General features: G+C 42.2%; 1 protein-coding gene and 1 long non-coding RNA gene across 2 annotated transcripts; one reads left to right on the top strand and one right to left on the bottom strand.

Moving 5' to 3' along the window:
* Nucleotides 1-1646: 1646 nt before the first annotated feature.
* Nucleotides 1647-3201, bottom strand: LOC310678729. Its single transcript, XR_014511902.1, has 2 exons — nucleotides 2995-3201; nucleotides 1647-1888 (listed from the first exon to the last, which is right to left on the bottom strand). It is a non-coding gene; the product is annotated as an uncharacterized lncRNA (long non-coding RNA).
* Nucleotides 3202-3290: 89 nt separating this feature from the next.
* MRPL44 (mitochondrial ribosomal protein L44) lies at nucleotides 3291-9965 on the top strand. The gene is made up of 4 exons (XM_083443054.1): nucleotides 3291-3485; nucleotides 6298-6766; nucleotides 8241-8419; nucleotides 9657-9965. The coding sequence occupies exons 1-4, from the start codon at nucleotides 3322-3324 to the stop codon at nucleotides 9826-9828; spliced, it is 984 nt and encodes a 327-aa protein (XP_083299180.1). The 5' UTR covers nucleotides 3291-3321; the 3' UTR covers nucleotides 9829-9965.
* Nucleotides 9966-12837: the final 2872 nt, after the last annotated feature.

Genomic DNA, 12837 nt, shown 5'->3' with positions numbered 1-12837 from the left:
ATCTGTCTTTTTTGGGCAAATAAAAACAAATGGACATGAAAAGTATTTGTTTGGGGGGTGGGGTGGAATTAAGCCCTGCTCCTAAATACTTTTATGAGTAAAAGCTAGGTGAGCTGAGTGCTGAAATCTTTAAGAATAGTGTATGCTAATTTGTTTAAATATCAGTGTGATAGGCACAAATGGACATCTGGATAGCCACTTTGCACAATGGGACTGCTTCTTGTCTTCCCATATCCCCCATGTCCTTCAAAACCAGATCTGAAGAGTTGGGGAGTAGGCAAATGTGTGTGTGACAGGCTGCAGGAGGAAGGAAATGAAGTCTTGTTGCATAAGTGGAAATCCTGTGCATCACTGGATTTCACCCTTAGTTTCCAAATTGAAAGTGGAAGGCACCAAAAGACATCAGGCAGAACTGTGTTTGGAGTTATCCCTATACAAAATTCAAATTGGTGTGTTACCAGCAGTGAGTAAGTATTGTGGATGAAGGTGTTTGCAGAGCAAATAGCGTGGCAAAGGAACCAAATAGTAGATTTTCTACATATGCTTATAGGCTCTAGTAATAGGCTTTCTTAAAGTTAAGAATGAATGGAAAGGTGGGAGTAAAATTTTGCAACTTAGTCATGCTGTTTCTTTGTTCACCCTACCCCATTTTTCAAGTAGTGTGTGAAGTGAGATACTGCCCATAATGTGAACTTTCAGCTATTTCACCACTAGTATGGGAGAAGCAGCGAAAGAAGCACACATTTTTTGTTTCATTCTTTTTCATGGAAGTTAGACTAGACCTTACAACATTTCTCCAGTAACAACAGGACAGGAATTGCCTGACTCCACTCATAAGAGTTAAGTCCATTGCTTGTTGTTGTTTAGTCGTGTCCAACTCTTCCAGACCCCATGGATCAGAGCACGCCAGGCACTCCTGTTTTCCACTGCCTCCCGCACTTTGGTCAAAGTCCATTGCTACCTAGTGACTAAACTCGGTAATGATACAGCTACTCTGTGATGTGCAAGACAGATCAGTTAGCATCTGCAGTCCTTGGCCTGGTTTGCATGTCATGCTTTATTCTTGGCTACAGCTAATGGTTAGTGACGAAAGAGCTTAACAATCCTGGGCCTGAACAACACATTTGACTGAGCTCAGTATGGGGTAGGAGGAAGAAAGATTGAGGAGGTTAAATGCAGCTGCAAGCTCCTCTCCACAACTCTACACATTCATGTCCCAGTAAGCCATAGTTTATCTTACCATGATGTTTGAACCAAGCCATTGCTTATGGCTAAAAGAAAAAGAGTTAATAAGCTTTGTTCAGGATAGTTGTGGGAGCACTGTAGCAGAACTGTGCAATATTTGTAAATCACTTGCTTGGGCTGAGTAGAACCAAGACCATGACTATTTGTCCTAGCCAAATTGGATGCACATATTACTCCCAAACGTAATGTATTTTGATCAAACCAAATTTTTCATAAAGAACTTGGGAACTCTCAGAAGTTGCTGATTCATTTGTTAGAAGCCCGTATAAAGTAGCTAAAGCATGAGTTTGGGGATTAAAACAAAGCACTTTTTAAGATAGGCCTTTGCCTAGAATCTCAGGCAGTTAATAGTGATGTAGGTAATAGAATCTCAAGGTAATAGTGATGACAAGGCCAGAAGAGTTGATTAAAATTCATGTTGGAGCACAATAGCACCCAGACACCAATCCAGAGCCTACACAGCCATTCCCAATTCAGATGTTAACAAAGAAATATTTGAAATATCATCAATGTACACTGTGCTCCAGATATAATCACTTCCTACAGATGTTAAGTAGCATTACAGACAAGATATGCAATGCTATCCTCTGGAACGGTTCTTGAAGATAAGACCTCATCTGAAGATCACAGCGTGGTTCACAACCTAAATACAGAAAATGAGAACAAAATACATAATAAAACAAAAGCAAACCAATGACCACACTCCCAAAAATTATTCAAAACTTTCCCACTTCCTTCTATATCAAACAATTTTACTTAAAACAACTCAGAAAGGCTTACATTCATCACCTGGTGTTGTCAGTCCTCACTGCAGCCCAGTGAGGTATGCCGGGCTGACAAATAAGGACAGTCTGAAGACCACCCAATAAATTTATGGCTGAGCAAGGATTATAAATATGGAACTGCCCAGTTCAAGCCCAGATTTCTGGCCTCTTTCTTTGTATTGCCATTCATCTGAACGTAAGAACACAAAACGAGAACACAAAATACATAGTGGAACAAAAACAAATCGATAAGACACATGTTTAAAAGGCCACAGAACGTTAATCAACCTCTGGACCTCTCGAGGAAGCACATGAAGAGCCTCAGAAGATGATCTTAGGATCCAGGTCGGATCATATGGAGAGAGAGGCAATCCTTGAAATATTGCAGCCCTGAGCCGTATAAGGTTTTATCGGTAAAAACCAGCACTTTGAATTGGGCCCGGGAACTAACAGCCAGAGCTATCAAGCCAGGATCTCTGAAATATGCTCAAACCATCCTGCCCCGCGGAGCAACTTGGCCGCTTGAATTCTGCACTAGCTGAAGTTTCCAAACCACCTTCAGTGATCCAACCAGTGCCGGATTTACATATAAGCTAAACAAGCTATAGCTTAGGGCCCCACTTTCTTGGGGGCCCCAAAAAAACTTAAAGGGGAAAAAACCCACTGGATGTACATTTCCAAAATATAAGATAAAAACAAATAAAATAAAACCTACATACAGCAACAGTGTTTTGTGTCGTGTAGGCTCCTATTATGTAAGTAATGGGCCCCACCTGCTAGCCTGCTCCATAAAATATCACTGGTTTGCTCATTTCTATATATAGGGTACCTACATTCTGCATGTACTGGTTGCATGGCAACATGTGCAAATGGCTTTAGATACCTATTAGGTCCATAAATTAGCATCTAGCAAATATTCAGCACAAAAAACCGCGACAATTTGTTGTTGACAAAGGACAGCTGGACGTATAATGGGCCCCATTACCTTCAGCAGCTTAGAGCCTCATCAAACCTAAATCCGACCCTGGATGCAACCTAGAGGTTACCAGAACATCGGGAACACTGGCTTTCCCTGTCCAGATGAGGACCACCGTGGCCACACGTCATTTACACGTCATTCGCCTTCACCTGTTCATAGTGGCAAACCTGCCCTACACTTTTCTCATTCACCTTCTACAGCTAGGGAAAAAACCCCAGTCCCGAACTTGGCCGGAACAGAAAACGAAGCGGCGCTTGTTTCCGTACGGCGGGGCGGCCGGTGCGCCTGGTCCCCCGCTCCTTTCCCTCCCTGCCTTCCTCCCTTCGATGGAAAATGGCGTCCGCGCTGCTTCGGCCTCTGTTCCTTGAGGGCTCCCAGCGCTTACTCTCTGCCGCGCCGGGACGCGTCGCGCTCCGCCCTCAGCCGCGCCGAGATAAGCAGCGTTGGGTCCGCGCGTATGTGGAGCAGCAGCGGCTGCTCGAGCCCCCGAGGCCCCGGTGAGAGAAGAGGGGGGAAGGAGGATGCCTGCCTGCCTGTTGGGAGGATGGAGGCTTAGAAAGAGCGGGGACGAGGGCTGCTCGCCTTTCCCGACCGTCTCCTTCCCTAAGGCAGAGCTTTGACCGTCGGCTAACGAGCATCCCTCGCCGAGTAGGGCTGCTGCCTTCGCTTGCTTCTGGGGTTGAGGAGAAATCAGGAGCCGAACGGGTTTCTTTGGCGGGATGCGTGTCAGAAACTCTGGAAAGGAAGAAAGGAACGTGGGGATGGCAGGGTTTTGTCCCCCGCCCCCAAAACAGGCTGTTTCAAACAGCCCCGTCTTATCTCTTTGCCGGGCTTGCAAAGTGACTTCTTTTGAGGAGGTGGGCTGGCGAGAGAGACGGGTTGCCGCGGTCAGTCGTGGAGTATTTTATTTTTAGTTATTTTAATTAATTAATTTCATTTTTTTAAAAAATTACCGCTTGATTGTAGGGCGGGGTAGGGGTGGGGAGAGAGAGAAGCCTCAAGGCTGCTTATGAAAAAATAATAATAAGGTTATATTGCTAAAACCTCCACAGCCATAATTTGAAACATGCAGGAAGTTAAAAGGCATGATAAGGTAAATTAATACTCATGCATTTTTTTTTTAAACCTGTGGATAGGCTTGCCTAAATAAGAATGTCTTCAGCAGGCATCAGGACAAGTGACAGCCTGATATTGTTGTTTAGTCGTTTAGTCGTGTCCGACTCTTCGTGACCCCATGGACCAGAGCACGCCAGGCCTCCCGCAGTTTGGTCAAACTCATGCTGGTAGCTTCGAGAACACTATCCAACCATCTCGTCCTCTGTCGTCCCCTTCTCCTTGTGCCCTCCATCTTTCCCAACATCAGGGTCTTTTCCAGGGAGTCTTCTCTTCTCATGAGGTGGCCAAAGTATTGGAGCCTCAGCTTCACGATCTGTCCTTCCAGTGAGCACTCAGGGCTGATTTCCTTCAGAATGGATAGGTTTGATCTTCTTGCAGTCCATGGGACTCTCAAGAGTCTCCTCCAGCACCATAATTCAAAAGCATCAATTCTTCGGCGATCAGCCTTCTTTATGGTCCAGCTCTCACTTCCATACATCACTACTGGGAAAACCATAGCTTTTACTATACGGACCTTTGTTAGCAAGGTGATGTCTCTACTTTTTAAGATGCTGCCTAGGTTTGTCATTGCTTTCCTCCCAAGAAGCAGGCGTCTCTTAATTTCGTGGCTGCTGTCACCATACTGGTTGGTAAAAAAATGGTAGGGAAGGAGGGCTGTCATAGTGTCTGAAATGAGAGGCTCCCCATATGTATAAGAGTGCATGGGTGTAACTGGGATTTATTTTAGGGGGGGCGGCTTTGTGGAGGGGCGCAAAACTGAGTTATCTGCAACACAATTGGTCAGTTGTCTATTTATTTATTTATTTAGTTAGTTGAAGGGGGTGCAGCTGCCCCCCCCCCCGGCTACACTCATGTAATAGTGTGTACTGTATGTATTTCCTCTGCATCCACAAAGGCTTCAAGGTGGCTCCCGCCCTATGACATCAGTTTTTGGGGAGAGAACACTTATAATCAGATGCATGGAATATCAACTTGAGTTGAGATGACAGGTATTTCAGTCAATCAAAACCATAGCTCATCACAATATAGAATAAAAAAGCCATAAATCATCACAGTACAAAATGCTATAATGAGGGGATAGGTAAAACTGGAATTGATTATAATCTATAAAAAGTGACTTAATTGAAGTCAGCCCTTCAAATGGCATACTTACCAACTGGCTAAGCTGGACTTACTTGCCACACGTGTTCCAAATTTTAGTTTGTAAGTAACTATTGACCATAGTGAAAAATACATGGATTTCTCCCATTATGGACTAAAAGTCAATTATTTCCGATAAAGCAATTCATCATTCACTTACATTTTAGCCAGTAGTTAAATACCTGCTGAGGACTCATGCTGAGGATTCAAAGTAAGGATTCAAAGTAGAGCAGAGTGATATAAGGAAAAGGTTAAGAAACACTATACTGTATTGCTTGAGAGTGTTTTTTCATTCTTGATCTGTGGGAAGAGGCATGGTGTCACAGTGAGGCAACTCCAGCAGTATGACACTGCAAAGGCTTTCAGAATGTCTGACAGGGAGTGCGAAGTAGGCAGGAGTTAAACAAGCCAACCGCATGAAACAAGGGAAGAGCTGTTTGATTGTATGTGGGGTGACTTGTCCTTGTTTAATAAACAATGGCTTGATTAACAATAGTTTCACTTTGGCTTAGCAGGATGTGCAAACCAGACCGAAGCATTTGATTTCTACGTGAATTTTATGCCTGCCTTTTCGCCACTTTGTTCAACATTAGACAGTTTACCCTTGCATAAATTAATGTACAGTAAATTAAAGCTTATGTAATTAAAGATAGTGGATGATATTCAACTAAGTCATAATAAGAGTAGAGCCATTGAAATTAAGTGACTATGGGTTCATCAGATTCTCTCTTCCCAAAATGTTTAAGCTAACAGCAAATAACTTGTGTTATTGGGCATAATGCTTTGCATTCTTGCACTCAAGGTTTTCCTAAACTGTCAGAAACAAAACATGGAACAATTGGGAATGTAATATTTGTTTTGTAAAATCTAGTTCAGAATGATCGGCTAGAGTTGGGTTGCACAATCTGTGGTTGGACTCCATCAGCCCCAGCTGGCACGGCCAGTAGTCATGGATAATGAGGGTTGTAATCCGACAACATAGCAGGGCCACATGTTCTCCATCCCATTCAAATGCCTGTCATTATTGTTTTCTTGCTTTTTGTCATTATTTAGCTCTGAGAAACCTAACTGGGATTACCACGCAGAAATACAGGCTTTTAGCCACCGGTTACATGAGAAGTTTTCATTGGAATTCCTCAAAACTGCATTTGTTAACCGTTGTTATATTAAGCAAGAAGAGTCGAGACGCCAAGAACTGGGACTAGACAAAGAAGCAATTGCCCTTAATCTCAAGGATAATAATGAACTTTCTCTGAAGGGTGTCTCTTTTTCACGATCTTACCTTACGCGGTGCTTGGAAGAAGCCTATCCAAAAATTCCACAAGCTGGCATTGAGGCACTTGTTAACTTTCTTACCAGTGAGGAATTGGTGTCTTATTTGGCCAGAAACCTGTCTCTACAAGACTTCACACTTTGCGCAGAATTTCCTGTGCCACCTAATGTGCTTCAGAAGACTTTCTTTGCTGTAATAGGAGCATTGCTTCAAAGTAGTGGCTCTCAGAGAACAGAGATCTTTGTGAGGGTAAGTTATTGTGCAATATAACATGGTTATGTATAGCATAATTAATAGTTCTTTGGCACCCATCCATGACTATAGTGCTCTCTCTGTCATAACACTTAAAGGAATGATAAATTGCATTCTGCTGCCCAAGCGTATAGTGTGTAATCTCCTACAACCATCCTCTTAGCTTTAACTCCATGTGTGTGATTGAAGTAGAGACAATGCTGCAAGCAGCTTATGGCAGGAGTGTTTGCAAATCGTGCCCAATAAAACCAATGTTGCACCTAGAAAATAGAACCTATATTACATTATATATTACTATATTACCCAAGTTGTAGTTGGGAACTGCCCTGAGATCTATGGATATACAAATTTAATTAATTAACAACAATATTAATAATAATTCAGGTACAGTGTTTTGACCTCTATGACCCAGTCTTCTTTTGGCATGGTGCTTTCATGCATTGATATCACTCCAACTTACTTTTGAGAATTGGATTACGTATACAAAATACTAACAGGGATTTTAAAATGTATTATTTTTAAAATGTTAAATGAAGCATTAAGGTTTGGAAGAGACAAAGGCCTGCATCTGTACATTTAATACAGACATCTGAAAACTGGAGAGCTCCCACTGCTAATTACAAAGCATGCATATCCAGCTATATTAGTAGAACTTTAATAGTGTTATGGCATTGTTTATTAGTCTGCTTACAGCACGGACATGTTTGACTACTGCAATAAATAGGGTTCTGGCCTGAGTTCGGGGCAAGGCACTTCACAAATATGTGGTTGGGTCTTTGCACTGCCTTCAGGGGTCAGAAGGACCACTAGCTTAACTACCTCTGTCCTTTTAGTGGGTGATTTCAGAGAACATGTGATATAACTAGCAGGCTGTCTTGTATGCTTGATGTCTTTATCTGCATGCAGGCCTGTTGGTGGGAACAGGCACCAAATCGTAATGACTAGCTTTCTCTGTCCCCCAAAGAGGGATGCAACGTGTTCATCTCAGCTGCATTCATCTACAATAAACTTTTTCCTATTAATATGCAAATAAAAAATGTCCTTGATTGTGAAGTGTCTTAGTTCATCATAAACAGCATGATGTATCAGCAGTTAGCCTTTGCAAGAAATGCAGAGATGTATCCAACTAGGTTCTACTCAGAGCAAGCTAGTCATGCATTCATTAATTTTAGTGGATCTACTCAGAATATGACCAACATTGGATACAACCCATAGCCACGTAATCCTTAACAGTTCTGTTTGACTTTAAAGGATTGTATGTTTTTATTTCTTAACATTTATTTTAAAATATTAATCTGTGCTCTGTATTACTCCCAGCCTGTTGGCTATCAAGTTTTTCTGTCTTTGAACAATTAGAATTAACAAGATACATTTATAACCATGGTTCTTTGTAACAATCATTTTCAATTAAAAATACATACCAGGAATCAAAGTGAATTGACATCTGATTTTTTTCCATTTTTATATTCAGGACTTCTTTATTCCTCAAATGATAGGAAAAGATCTGTTTGAGATGTGGAATGTTATGAACCCAATGGGCTTGCTGCTGGAGGAACTGGCCAAGAGGAATGTGTCTGCTCCAGAACCAAGACTAACTCGACAGTCAGGAGCTAGCACTGTACTGCCCTTGTACTTCGTTGGATTGTATTGGTTAGTAAGACCTGAGACTGGTTTGAATGACTTTACTGGCTGTGTATTGTGAGATCATACCTGCCCTGCTTCTAGGCCCACAGGTTGTATGTGTGGATGTTGCATTTGAATCAGTGCATGAAATATATCACAGCCTAAGCCCTGACCATGCAATCAATGTAATCTGGGAATCAACCATGGCATATTGGTGAGTCAAATGTGATGCCCTCACAAGTAGATCTGCTAGGGCCTGTGATGTGGCATTGGCACTCCTAGCGGGCACTTCTACCCCACTTAGTTGGTAAGATAATCAGAACTGGCTTTTTATGTAGTCACATTTTTTGCTAAGGTGTGAGATGCATCTTATAAAAAAGCTACATGCTTCTGTTAGTTTCTACTCTCCAAAAATGTTAGGTATCAGTGTACCGATAAATCTTTCAGCTTGGCAGTTGTACAAGAAATGTGTGTCAGACTGTTCTGACAGGAGGAGACTTGTCTGGCATTCTTTAGCCTGAGTCACTGTTCACTTCCTTGAAATGTCAGTACAGAAAGTTTAATGTCAAAATGTTAGGTTGCTGTGAATGCCTCAGATTTAGTCTGATGTATTTTTAATCTTTAAAAGGGAGGAGGAGGAGAATTTAATTACATAACCAAGCTTTTGTCTTGACTTTATCTTAGTCCTACTATCGGCTTTGTTATCACTACTGTTTTATAGTTCATTCCTATCTCCTTGTCTTCTCTGAATGCTTGGAGTAATCTTACAAATGCAATTCTTGGTTGTATAAACATGACCATTGTTTATTTCCTGCCAAGTACTTAACTGGACTTCATTCTGAATTTGTTAGATCTTGTTACTCAGCATGTAAGTTGAGGCTCAGTGAATTAAAATTGCCTGTGAATATTTATCACATGGCCCATAGGGACTTGGACATACAACTTAGGAAAAATGAAGGCAGTATTGTTGTTTCCTTCTATATTGTCATATATACATAGTAAATGTTGTTTCTGTGCACTCTGGCTTCCATCATGCTGTTCTGTTGCACCAGAAGTGGTTTAGTCATGCAGGCCACATGACCCAGAAAACTGCCTGCGGACAAACGCCGGCTCCCTTGGCCTGAAAGTGAGATGAGTGCTGCAACCCCATAGTAGCCTTTGACAGGACTTAACTGTCCAAGGGTCATTTACCTTATTTACCTTTATCTATATGCACAGTATTAATTAATTAAGACTTCTCATAAAAATATTTCCTCTTTTTCAGCGATAAGAAGCTTCTGGCAGAAGGTACTGCTGAAACAATATTAGCAGCTGAAGAAGAGGCTGCACGTGTAGCCCTGCGGAAACTTTATGGGTTTACTGAGAACAGAAAGCCATGGGATTATTCTTCACCAAAATGGGAGCAGAAAGCAGAAAATGCTATTAGCAGCAATTAGGCAGAAAAGGTCACTTCTTATGTGTGCAAGAATGCTACATTTTAGAAGAACAAGATTTAATGAGTGAACTATTAAGAAACTAAGATTTTGAAAATACCAGTTTCCCTTACTGCTAATAAACATGTTTGTGGCACATATTTTTTCTACTAGTTCATGCATTATGGTGTGCTGAAAGCTCCGTTAGACCTTGTGTTGCATAGGCTCAGAGCAAGTGTGGAGTACTGATGGAACTCTACAATACAAAATGCTAGTATAATTTAGGCCAACACTGTATTTCAGATTCCCCTATAGCATAAAATTAACTCATAAATATGAGTTATATAACAGCTAATACTGACTCTGTCTTCTGAACATCTATGTGTCACAACAACTTTCAAAAGTTACCCAGCTGTATATATTTTCTCATATTACAAGGAACAAAAAAGGGAAGAAAATCTGCTTTTAATTTATTCATGTATCCCAAAGAATCAATATAGTCCATTATCCCAATATCTAGAGTCATCTATTTCCATTGCTTCCAAAACCCATTATGAAAAATATCTGCTAATTTCATCAGGCATGCTTAGCATTAATGGAACTGAGTAAAAAGCTACAACAAACATGTTAACCTTTGCATCCCATTTTTCTTTCCCTTCTACTTAAAATTCCTCTCGGTTGATTAAATCTGTTTGAAAAAAAGAGTAATCAATATGTAGCAATGATTCACATGAGCTACTGTCTTCAGCATTCCTTTCATTGTGGAGAGAGGCCAGTTCTTCATTCCTTTGTACTCTGTTTATTTGAATTCCCATACTTGGAAGAGAAGATAATGTATCTCTCCTGAAGGGGAAGTAAAACTGAGATTGTGTCATCTTCCTTGATTACTCAGTGAATTCATGACTGTGTATACTTTTATGACCGGGTCCAAGTTCTGCATTCCAGTGGGCAATGCTGGTTTGCAACACATTCTTAAAAAGGCTTCACTCAGTTTCAAACAACGTTCCCTTTTGCTACTTGCCTGTTGTGTGCTTCTGCAAATTTCTACTGGACTATTACTGTGTATGCATCTCTCACTGGAATGAACAAGAATTGTGCAAGACCAAGCATTCCAATGGAGAATGCAAAAATATATTTGCCACTGTGCTATGCACATAGGGATTTAGAAATGAAAATGACAGCTGATCATAGCTTTCAAAAAACATTAACGCATGCCCAAGCATGCTTTTAGTTCCTGGTTTTTTATTCTGAAAATGGAATGCATTTGTGGCATTAAAACCTTGAATTAGCTTCTTAAAGTGAAAGTAAATGTTAATTCTAAAAGCTGCTATTAGCTATAGAGAGCTTTTAGAGAGCAATTCTACACACCAGTTATGCGCTGGTGTGTGTGTGTGGCGGATGGGGGTTAGATATGCTGCTGAATGATATGTACGTAACCCAAGGAGATCCGAAAATGCAGAAACTAAAAATGGAATACACCCACCCCCAATCTCATGGAATATGCTGCCAAAAGCCACCAACTGGACTGCTCCACTGGAAGTCCAGCGATCCATTTGAACTCATGACCACAGGGGCGGAATCCCTGCACCACCTCATTCTGCCAACCCCTTCAGGAAGGGGTTCAAATGCCGTTATCTGTTCACAGCCACAGTTTTGTAGCAGCATTCTTAAGGGAGGGAGGCAACTTATCTGAGCAGAATGCCTGCAAAGACCATAAGCAGCCCTCCTGGATGAGGGTTCAAGACACACCCAGGAGGGGTCAGTAGTAAAAAGGAAGGGGCCAGACGAAGGAATCCACAGACATAGCAGAAGACAGGTGTTTGAGCCCTGGTATAGGGTAACATGTTCACATTCACATTTCGGATGCCTAGCAAAAACAGTGAATGAATGAGACAGAAGAGCTTGTGGGGCTTGCACAGGGTCAATGAGCTCTTTCTGCCCCCAGCTCCCACCTCTGGGAACCAAGGAGACCAATCCTTTCCTTTCTGTTGCCTGAAAAGCAGGGGCGTACCCAGGGGTTGGCACCAGTAAAGGGCATGGACCCACAGGAGCACAAAAATTGCACCTCTCTATTCTGGCTCGGCTCCTCTGGCAAGGATGCAAGAGACCGAGACATCTCCTTGCCAAGAGCACAAGGGAGCCTTGGTATGCCTCTGCTGATAAGCCAGCTCTACTGGGTAGCATACCAGCTGGACTCCTTGCTCCTCTCACACCAGCCTTTTCTGCCTTGCCCCACACGTAACTGATGTGTACATGGTGATAGCAGCACCCAACCCACCTGGGTAAAGTCCAAAAGCTCTCATGTGCTCCAGAGGAAAATCCTTTCCCCTTAGAGTCCTTTTGCCAGAATTCCTCCTTGCAATTTCTTAAGGGAGCGCAAAATATCAGGAATTTTGCCTAATACGTAAAATGTCAGGGGAAACTCAGAAGTATGGCAATGTGATGTAAAAAGCAGCGGAAACGGCCCAAAAAAGCTCAACAATTTTGGGATCTTCCTAAAGAGAGCTCAACAACTTTTCGGGGTGTCAGGAATTTTCCTTTTTGAAAATTGCAACCCTAGCCACAGTATGCTGTGCTCGCTGTCAGTCAGAGTAGACAATGCCCTGATGGACCAGTGCTCTTTCTTGGAGAAGCACTCAGGCCACCGTCCAACAACAGTGAACGTGGATAGCAATGCTTAGGGCACTGCTTTGATCCGCATACTGATTAACTCTGTTGGATCGGGGCCAGTGGATTTAAAGAGCTGCCTTGTAGTGGTTTGCTCGCATAGAACACACCCTCGCTGTGCGTGGGTGCAACACACACCCTTTCTCTCACACACACTTTACCTTACCAACGAAATAGCGGGGTAGCTATATACTGCCTCCAGCTTCGGATCGTGCCTGCTTCTGAATACAAGCAGCTGGGAAACAGCCGCGGAGAGGGCTATGGAACTATCGTGTCCTGCCTGCTGGGGGCCTTTTTGGCAGGCCACAGCTAGGAACTATGGACTAGACATGCCATGGGTAAAATATTTCAATAAAACCAGGCAAA

The sequence above is a fragment of the Podarcis tiliguerta genome (genome assembly GCF_965153285.1).
Source record: "Podarcis tiliguerta genome assembly, chromosome: 5".
NCBI classification, from domain to species: Eukaryota; Metazoa; Chordata; class Lepidosauria; order Squamata; family Lacertidae; genus Podarcis; species Podarcis tiliguerta.
Note: the sequence above shows the minus strand (reverse complement) of the source record. Positions and strands in the feature narration are given on the sequence as shown.

Coding starts and splice junctions, on each gene's coding strand:
- MRPL44 (XM_083443054.1), top strand. CDS start 3,322: ATGGCGTCCGCGCTGCTTCGGCCTCTGTTCCTTGAGGGCTCCCAGCGC. Junction 3,486..6,297: donor CTCGAGCCCCCGAGGCCCCG/GTGAGAGAAGAG, acceptor GTCATTATTTAG/CTCTGAGAAACCTAACTGGG. Junction 6,767..8,240: donor GAACAGAGATCTTTGTGAGG/GTAAGTTATTGT, acceptor TTTTATATTCAG/GACTTCTTTATTCCTCAAAT.